At 42.8% G+C, this 10171-nt stretch overlaps 1 protein-coding gene across 1 annotated transcript; it reads right to left on the bottom strand.

Moving 5' to 3' along the window:
• Positions 1-2666: 2666 nt before the first annotated feature.
• On the bottom strand, positions 2667-6371 carry LOC110485670 (nuclear factor interleukin-3-regulated protein). The gene is made up of 2 exons (XM_036949328.1): positions 6130-6371; positions 2667-5186 (listed from the first exon to the last, which is right to left on the bottom strand). Exon 2 carries the CDS (start codon positions 5072-5074, stop codon positions 3776-3778), a length of 1299 nt encoding a protein of 432 aa, XP_036805223.1. The 5' UTR covers positions 5075-5186; positions 6130-6371; the 3' UTR covers positions 2667-3775.
• Positions 6372-10171: the final 3800 nt, after the last annotated feature.

Here is a 10171-nt window from a genome sequence, read left to right as displayed (position 1 = left end):
ACTAGTGGAACAATAAGGACTGGTGTAGCATGAGGCATGTCCTCTGACAAATACACTGTAGAGAGTCTACTACTGGAACGATAAGGACTGGTGTGGCATGAGGCTGTAGAGAGTCTACTAGTGGAACAATAAGGACTGGTGTAGCATGAGGCATGTCCTCTGACAAATACACTGTAGAGAGTCTACTACTGGAACGATAAGGACTGATGTGGCATGAGACATGTGTTCTGACAAATACACTGTAGAGAGTCTACTACTGGAACGATAAGGACTGGTGTGGCATGAGGCATGTGCTCTGACAAATACACTGTAGAGAGTCTACTACTGGAACGATAAGGACTGGTTTGGCATGAGGCTGTAGAGAGTCTACTACTGGAACGATAAGGACTGGTTTGGCATGAGGCTGTAGAGAGTCTACTAGTGGAACAATAAGGACTGGTGTAGCATGAGGCATGTCCTCTGACAAATACACTGTAGAGAGTCTACTACTGGAACGATAAGGACTGGTGTGGCATGAGGCTGTAGAGAGTCTACTACTGGAACGATAAGGACTGGTGTGGCATGAGGCTGTAGAGAGTCTACTACTGGAACGATAAGGACTGGTGTGACATGAGGCTGTAGAGAGTCTACTACTGGAACAATAAGGACTGGTGTGGCATGAGGCTGTAGAGAGTCTACTACTGGAACAATAAGGACTGGTGTGGCATGAGGCATGTGCTCTGACAAATACACTGTAGAGAGTCTACTACTGGAACAATAAGGACTGGTGTGGCATGAGGCATGTGCTCTGACAAATACACTGTAGAGAGTCTACTACTTGAACGAGAAGGACTGGTGTAGCATGAGGCATGTGCTCTGACAAATACACTGTAGAGAGTCTACTACTGGACAAATACACTATAGAGAGTCTACTACTTGAACGAGAAGGACTGGTGTAGCATGAGGCATGTGCTCTGACAAATACACTGTAGAGAGTCTACTACTGGACAAATACACTATAGAGAGTCTACTACTGGAACGATAAAGACTGGTGTGGAAACGGATATTTCTGCTGTGGGTGAAGTGTTCAGCTACAGAGAGTGCCGGATGCCACCTAGTGTTGGGTTTTGATCATTGAAGAACAACAGCTTCCAAACCTGTTCTGTATGTATCTCTGAATATCACCGAGCCAGTAGTGAACAGTTAGCATCTCTTACTCTATACGAAGTAGTCTTCTACACTATCATCATATCTCCTGTATTAGCGTCTCTCCCCCTCCCTCCTTTGACTTCCCTTTTTCTATCTACTCTTCTTCTCTCTATACCCCTCCTTTTCTCTCCTTTTTTCTTCTCTAAGTCTTTCTTTCTCTCCGTTTTCTTTCTCTCCATTCATATTCAGGTCCAGAAGTGCTTCCTGACATGGGCCAATCAATATCCTGTCCTCTCCTTGAAGCTTAAAATAGCTTCTCCTCCTGCTGCTGCTGACGTTGTCTCTCTCTCTCTGTGTGTGTGTGTGTGTGTGTGTGTGTGTGTGTGTGTGTGTGTGTGTGTGTGTGTGTGTGTGTGTGTGTGTGTGTGTGTGTGTGTGTGTGTGTGTGTGTGTGTGTGTGTGTGTGTGTGTGTGTGTGTGTGTGTGTGTGTGTGTGTGTGTGTGTGTGTGTGGCTACTGCTGACGTGGTACATATGAGTCACTCAGAGACCCACTCTCTCCCCCATCCCATCCCCATCACTGAACAGAGAGGGAGGCCTAGATTATGCCCCAATCTCCATTTTTATCCATTTTATTGTAACACATTTGCACTGCCCGTACTTTACCTTCATGTACATATTGTAGAGATGCATTGTATCTACAGAACCCCTCCTTTTCCCCCTTTAACGCCTTGCTCTGTTCAGCTGTGTGCACTGCCGTGTCGTGCTAGTGACCCTTAGAGAAAGATATCACCCGTTCATCGTTGGTGAGAGAGAGAGAGAGAGAGAGAGAGAGAGAGAGAGAGAGAGATAGAGAGAGAGAGAGTTAGATATATATATAGATAGATATATAGATAGATAGATACATAGATAGATAGAGAGATGCAAGGCCTCTGTAGACCACTGTCCCCATCTCCCCCTCTCTCTCTTCTTACTTACTCTCTCACTACCTCTCCCTGCCTGTCTCATTAGGTTCAAGCACGCAAACAGTAGTGTATACATAGAGGGTTGGAAAAGAGCACCATTAAAGTATATCACTGATGTAGAAAACACGAGCTGGGTGGGTAGACTACTACATATATTTATAGTGGATGAGGATATTTCCCTCCATTACAATGTAAAGCACTTGGTGGTCTGTGTAAACTGTGAATCCATTTAGACCAGCTGTTTAGTGATGTATTCTGTGTTGGTGGACCTTTATAATTCATGCTTTTAGCACAGTAGAAACACAGCGGTTTGTTTGGGAATACATCCTGTTTTCTTTTTTACTCTCTACCTCGATCCCTCATATGACTCACTGGAGACGACTCGTCATGTGCTGCGAGAACACTTCCTAGGAGTGTGTGGGGTCGTAACCACGTGTACGAGGCTACTAGTAACTTCAGACTCGCTGCATTAATAAGAGAATGGTGGGTGTGAGACTACCGGTGTAAGACACACGCAATAAAGTATCATAAATGTGTATTAGTCACGTAATAGAAACTCATAGACACAAAACACTGATTAGGAAAAACGGTTTATTTATTGACGTACATGTACAGTATATCGCATTACTTACAGTTGAAATGAAAAAATATGCACATAGAATCTGTTATTATGACATTTTATTAGCCAAACCGTTTAAGACAAACTGTGTAGAAACAAACAGAGGTGAGGGATACCATGTCCTACAGCAGCAGGGTAATCGGACATGTAACGCAATAATACAAACGGAATGAGTTCACAAAGGATCCATCTCTGACCTCAGTGTGTGTACCGCTGCATGTACTCAGGTTTACCAGTGTGATCCAGTGTGTTAACACCTGTTCAATTAAAGTCTCTAAAGAAAGAATGTGAAACTTCATCAAAGACACAGGCCAGATCAGTGTATAAAAAAAAAATTGTATTTCAGATATCATACGAACAAGTATGAAAATGTATGCACTCGCATACTGTAAGTCGCCCTGGATAAGAGTGTCTGCTAAATTACTGAAAATATAAATACAAAAAATGTGCATCATATAAGTTACCCATAAATGCTGTTTTATAGTACTGTGAATCAAACAGAGTATCCTGAAGTATTGCTTTTGACTGCTGATTGCTATTGTAACTGGTATTTTCTGTGCTGGTGTGCTTTTATAGTGGTGAAGGCCACTGTATCGTAGTATCTGGAGAATGTGTTATTGAAGTAGTTTTCAGGTTGTCATATGGTTCGCTCGGCTTCTTCACACTTGATGTAGCTGTTTGCTTGAGATCAATGGAACGGCAGGTAGCTTAGTGGTTAGAGCGTTGGGCCAGTCACCGAAAGGTTGATAGATCGAATCCCCGAGCTGACAAGGTAAAAAAAAAAAAAAATGTTCTGCCCCTGAATAAGGCAGTTAACCCACCGTTCCTAGGCCGTCATTGTAAATAAGAATGAGTTTTTAACTGACTTGCCTAGTTCAAATAAAAATGGGCAGTGCTGTGCCCTGTGAGTCAAGTTCAGCTGAGACACTGTGAAAGTCAATGTTCAGGTTCAAGTGAATGTAACTTTCTTTGAGTCTATACCCCTTTATCTCTCTGTTGCTCTTCTCTGTATGTAAATGTAAAAATGTGTATAAGGTGAGGTTGTGAGTGTGTTCAACCTGACCTCAGACCAGTTTGGAGAGCAGCTGCTGAGAGAACAGCTTCTTGAGCTGGGCCACCTCCTGCGATAGAGAGCTGAGCTGGGATTTGAGGGTGCCATTCTCCGCCACATACTGGGAGTCTGTGGTAGTGGTGGGGCTGTGTGCAGACCCTCCAGAGGGGGAGTAGTGGTGCTGCTGATCATGCCCAGCACGGGCCTCCTCACTGGGCCACGCAGCCTGGCCCTCTCCCCTATGACTGTACCATCCAGCCTGGCTCTTCTGGATGTTTGGTCCGACTGTAGCTACGGGGAAAGGGCGTTTACTATTAGGGGACCTTGCTGGTATCTCCCCACCTTCGCTACCTCCACCGGGGGTTTTGAAGCGGAGTTTGTGTGGTAGGCTAGAGTCCTGCCTGCCGTGGTACTGTCCTTCTGCCTCCAGGGAGGTGCGAGGCTCATAACGCCCCTGTTCCTCTACCGTTCTGGGGGATGTTCGGCTGTGGTCCCCTAGTCCATCGTCAAAGAACACAGGGCTGCCGACGTTGGAGCTTCCAGGGGAGAAACCAGAGTCCTCGGATATACTACTGCCCACGTCACGCCCTGCTGGCAGCCCAGTTCCCCTCACCTCGTATGAGGATGAGTGGTGGGGATGGTGGTGGGAGGTGGTGGCGGGGGTGTTATGGGGGTAGGAACCATCATCGTGGGGTAGGTAGTACCTCGGTTCAAGATGTTTGGGTGGAGGCATGGACAGCGGCATTATGGCTATGTCGGAGGTGTCCTTGACTAGGCCAAAGCGGAACTTGAAGGCCAGGAGTTCGGCCCTTAGTCGGGCGTTCTCCTCCAACAACCCCAGAACCCTCGTCTCCAGGACCATGTCATTGGCACGTCGTTTCTCACGCGACCGTTTCGCCGCCTCGTTGTTCTTCTTCCTCTTATCCCAGTAGCCGTCATCCTTCTTCTCGTCGGGAGTGAACTCGCGTTTGCGGCGCAGAGCACTGTTGCTATCGTCAAAGTCATCCTCACCGTCATTGTTAGAGATAGCATTAGCGTTAGTATGGTTAGCGGTGGCGGCTAGGCTTTCTTTCCGCTTCAGGGCAGAGGTGCAGCCCAGGAGGGAACGGGCTAGCTGGCTGCTGGAAGTCAGGATGGAGACCGCCTCGTCAGTGAAGGACATTGCCTCGCTCAGAGGCCTCGGGTCCAGGCCTTCCAGTCCCAACAGATGGGAGGGACCACCAGACAAATCCTGGAGGACGCTACTGGTGGGTCTAGTATGGTATTTCATGCTTGGATAGCCCTGGTGTGATCGGGTAATTGCCAAACTCATAGATTGTGTGCTTGAGTTTCGTTTAATAGCTCACTTAAGAAATACACTCTCTGGTTGTTTTGAAAATGACGCTGGCTCCGAGTGGCTGTGATTCACGTTGCAATGCCACCATCTAGTGGACAGAGAGAGAAAAGGCAACGAGGAGGTTAGTGAGGTTTGAGTAAACCTTATGTAAGTTCAACACAATGTTATATCATTCTGTCACAGCTCCAAACATTCCTGTAGTGTACAGTGTACTGAACAGATGCACATAGATGGTTAACACGCACATATTTCTCATTATGAAAAACATCCCTAGGACAATTCCATTTTGCGACATGGTAGAAGGATATCAGCAAGTTGAGGATGAAAGTAAGTTGCTCATTTGTGCAGAATATTCTATCCTATACTAGTCTATTATTTCTATGTTGACTATACGCAATATATGCAATACATTCCTGAATGTTTTATTGGGATGAGAGAATTTTCAAATTTTCACTCGCCTATAATTAAAGCCTATAATAAAGCTTCTATAGGCTATAACATAGGTTGTGTAAAGGAATCCAGTGAACTTTCTGTCAATTCAACAGTACGCTGAATACTGTAGTTTTCACAGCAACAGTCGTTTAACAACTATTTGCTCACACACACAGTCTGAACATGTTGAATTAAGTGCACCCACTGAGAAGGCAGCCCCAAGGCGTGTCATCATTTCCTCGCGTTACGCAACGTTACAGAGAGGAACATTACAGTACATGCACTTATTTATGCATGATTTTACCCGATGTCCCCGAAAAACAGCACTGGCGGATGAGAACCGCGGTAGCATGCGCAGGATAACTGAGAATCGAACAAGGGAGTCGGTAAACTTGATCTGGTTTTGATATGCTGCATAGTGCCTACTCCTAACTTTAGACTACACTTCTTTATCAACCACTTTGTATATTTTCCGTATCCATCTTAAATAACTAGTTCAGCACCACACACAATACAATGTTCTTAAAAAACACATTTTAGTCACATTTCTATATAACATAATAAATCAACATTTTCTTTTCCATTTGAGATGAGGTTACCTGTTAGTGAAATAGCCCGATGAAGTTCCTCTTCTTCATGTGAATCTCCTCCAAAGTGTTATTAGAAAGACTGTATATGCTCAATAGATTGGATGATAGGGCGCGTCTCTCCCAGGTCGCCTCGCGCTTGTTTCTGCTCAGCGAACACTGACGCTACTCATATTTGTTTCTTCACCCAGTATAGGTTCAACTTGGTTTGTCTCCTCACCTCGCCTGAACCCGCGTCCTCAGCCTATAGAGTAGAACCATCACCAATGGAACGCAAAGCCGCCTCCCCTTCGGCCTCGAGCCAATGCCCCATTTAGTCACAGCAGGGCGAGCCTATCCGCTTTCAGCTGCTACGCGTCACATACTATTTTTCTCACCCCAATCCACCTCTCTCTTGCTCTCTCTCTCTCTCTCTCTCTCTGATTTTCAACCATGTTTTCAACATCTTTGATCAAATTACTGTATGTTAATGTCTCCAAATAAGTTGCAAATCCAGTCCACCATCTCTCCAAATATCCATTTGCAAGACATTGACTGATAATATGCCTATTTTGAAATAAATCATTTTGTTTAAATACCTTAATGTATGACAGAATGGGTTGGATTCTGGTTTTACAGATACAGATGTCTCATGCTGTCTGTTCATACACCTCCAATCCCTCATGTTGATTGACCTGAGAGCTCTCTCCTGAACTGGGATGCCCACTGACTCAGTGCTCAACTGAACTTTACATTTATCCATCCATCCATGGAATTCACCTCCACGTGTAATACACGGAGCATATCTTATTAGCACTGATTTGAATGATATCTGCTTTATTGAGGAAAGTTTTCTTGCAATGACTGTGAATGTAGTTGTCTTGGCTACCTTAGTTGAATTCACTGACTGTGAATGTAGTTGTCTCGGCTACCTTAGTTGAATTCACTGACTGTGAATGTAGTTGTCTTGTCTACCTTAGTTGAATTCACTGACTGTGAATGTAGTTGTCTCGGCTACCTTAGTTGAATTCACTGACTGTGAATGTAGTTGTCTCGGCTACCTTAGTTGAATTCACTGACTGTGAATGTAGTTGTCTCGGCTACCTTAGTTGAATTCACTGACTGTGAATGTAGTTGTCTTGGCTACTTTAGTTGAATTCACTGACTGTGAATGTAGTTGTCTTGGCTACCTTAGTTGAATTTGCTGACTGTGAATGTAGTTGTCTTGGCTACCTTAGTTGAATTCACTGACTGTGAATGTAGTTGTCTTGGCTACCTTAGTTGAATTCACTGACTGTGAATGTAGTTGTCTTGGCTACCTTAGTTGAATTCGTTGACTGTGAATGTAGTTGTCTTGGCTACCTTAGTTGAATTCACTGACTGTGAATGTAGTTGTCTTGTCTACCTTAGTTGAATTCACTGACTGTGAATGTAGTTGTCTTGTCTACCTTAGTTGAATTCACTGACTGTGAATGTAGTTGTCTCGGCTACCTTAGTTGAATTCACTGACTGTGAATGTAGTTGTCTTGGCTACCTTAGTTGAATTCACTGACTGTGAATGTAGTTGTCTTGGCTACTTTAGTTGAATTCACTGACTGTGAATGTAGTTGTCTTGGCTACCTTAGTTGAATTCACTGACTGTGAATGTAGTTGTCTTGTCTACCTTAGTTGAATTCACTGACTGTGAATGTAGTTGTCTTGTCTACTTTAGTTGAATGCACTGACTGTGAATGTAGTTGTCTTGGCTACCTTAGTTGAATTCACTGACTGTGAATGTAGTTGTCTTGGCTACCTTAGTTGAATTCACTGACTGTGAATGTAGTTGTCTTGGCTACCTTAGTTGAATTCACTGACTGTGAATGTAGTTGTCTTGGCTACCTTACTTGAATGCACTGACTGTGAATGTAGTTGTCTTGGCTACCTTAGTTGAATTCACTGACTGTGAATGTAGTTGTCTTGGCTACTTTAGTTGAATTCCCTGACTGTGAATGTAGTTGTCTTGGCTACCTTAGTTGAATTCACTGACTGTGAATGTAGTTGTCTTGGCTACTTTAGTTGAATTCTCTGACTGTGAATGTAGTTGTCTTGCCTATCTTAGTTAATGCACTGACTGTGAATGTAGTTGTCTTGCCTACCTTAGTTAATGCACTGACTGTGAATGTAGTTGTCTTGGCTACCTTAGTTGAATTCACTGACTGTGAATGTAGTTGTCTTGGCTACTTTAGTTGAATTCCCTGACTGTGAATGTAGTTGTCTTGGCTACCTTAGTTGAATTCACTGACTGTGAATGTAGTTGTCTTGGCTACTTTAGTTGAATTCTCTGACTGTGAATGTAGTTGTCTTGCCTACCTTAGTTAATGCACTGACTGTGAATGTAGTTGTCTTGCCTACCTTAGTTAATGCACTGACTGTGAATGTAGTTGTCTTACCTACCTTAGTTAATGCACTGACTGTGAATGTAGTTGTCTTACCTACCTTAGTTGAATGCACTGACTGTGAATGTAGTTGTCTTACCTACCTTAGTTAATGCACTGACTGTGAATGTAGTTGTCTCGCCTACCTTAGTTAATGCACTGACTGTGAATGTAGTTGTCTTGGCTACCTTAGTTAATGCACTGACTGTGAATGTAGTTGTCTTGCCTACCTTAGTTAATGCACTGACTGTGAATGTAGTTGTCTTACCTACCTTAGTTAATGCACTGACTGTGAATGTAGTTGTCTTGCCTACCTTAGTTAATGCACTGACTGTGAATGTAGTTGTCTTACCTACCTTAGTTAATGCACTGACTGTGAATGTAGTTGTCTTACCTACCTTAGTTGAATGCACTGACTGTGAATGTAGTTGTCTTACCTACCTTAGTTAATGCACTGACTGTGAATGTAGTTGTCTCGCCTACCTTAGTTAATGCACTGACTGTGAATGTAGTTGTCTTGGCTACCTTAGTTAATGCACTGACTGTGAATGTAGTTGTCTTGCCTACCTTAGTTAATGCACTGACTGTGAATGTAGTTGTCTTACCTACCTTAGTTAATGCACTGACTGTGAATGTAGTTGTCTTACCTACCTTAGTTAATGCACTGACTGTGAATGTAGTTGTCTTGCCTACCTTAGTTAATGCACTGACTGTGAATGTAGTTGTCTTACCTACCTTAGTTAATGCACTGACTGTGAATGTAGTTGTCTTACCTACCTTAGTTAATGCACTGACTGTGAATGTAGTTGACTTACCTACCTTAGTTAATGCACTGACTGTGAATGTAGTTGTCTTGCCTACCTTAGTTAATGCACTGACTGTGAATGTAGTTGTCTCGCCTACCTTAGTTAATGCACTGACTGTGAATGTAGTTGTCTTACCTACCTTAGTTAATGCACTGACTGTGAATGTAGTTGTCTTACCTACCTTAGTTAATGCACTGACTGTGAATGTAGTTGTCTTACCTACCTTAGTTAATGCACTGACTGTGAATGTAGTTGTCTTGGCTACCTTAGTTAATGCACATGACTGTGAGTCTATCTGGATAAATGACCAAAATAACCAAAATATGTACAGATATGTTTAAAGCAAAAGTTCAATGACTATTTGTTATTTATTTGTACAGTTGAAATTATGAATGGAGTTTACTTTTACACATACCAGGAATTTGACCGGTTGCCAGAATTTAAGTCAAGTCAAATCAAATGTTATTGGTCACATACACATATTTAGCAGATGTTATTGGTCACATACACATATTTAGCAGATGTTATTGGTCACATACACATATTTAGCAGATGTTATTGGTCACATACACATATTTAGCAGATGTTATTGGTCACATACACATATTTAGCAGATGTTATTGCGGGTGTAGCGAAATGTTTGTGTTCCTAGTTCCAACAGTGCAGTAATATATAACAATTCACAACCATACGCACAAATCTAAAAGTAAAGGAATGAAATGTATACATATTAGGACAGGCATTTAAATATTAGGCAGAGCAAATATACAGACAGAATATACAGACAGAATGTAGACAGGAATATACATATAGTCTATATACAGTACACACACAATACAGATACAGTAAACAGTA

The sequence above is a fragment of the Oncorhynchus mykiss genome, chromosome 17 (assembly GCF_013265735.2).
Source record: "Oncorhynchus mykiss isolate Arlee chromosome 17, USDA_OmykA_1.1, whole genome shotgun sequence".
NCBI lineage: Eukaryota > Metazoa > Chordata > Actinopteri > Salmoniformes > Salmonidae > Oncorhynchus > Oncorhynchus mykiss.
The sequence above is the reverse complement of the archived record's forward strand: the minus strand, read 5'-3'. Positions and strand labels throughout refer to the sequence as shown.

Bases quoted from the DNA above. Each gene is read 5' to 3' on its own strand.
- LOC110485670 (XM_036949328.1), bottom strand. From the start codon at position 5,074: ATGAGTTTGGCAATTACCCGATCACACCAGGGCTATCCAAGCATGAAA.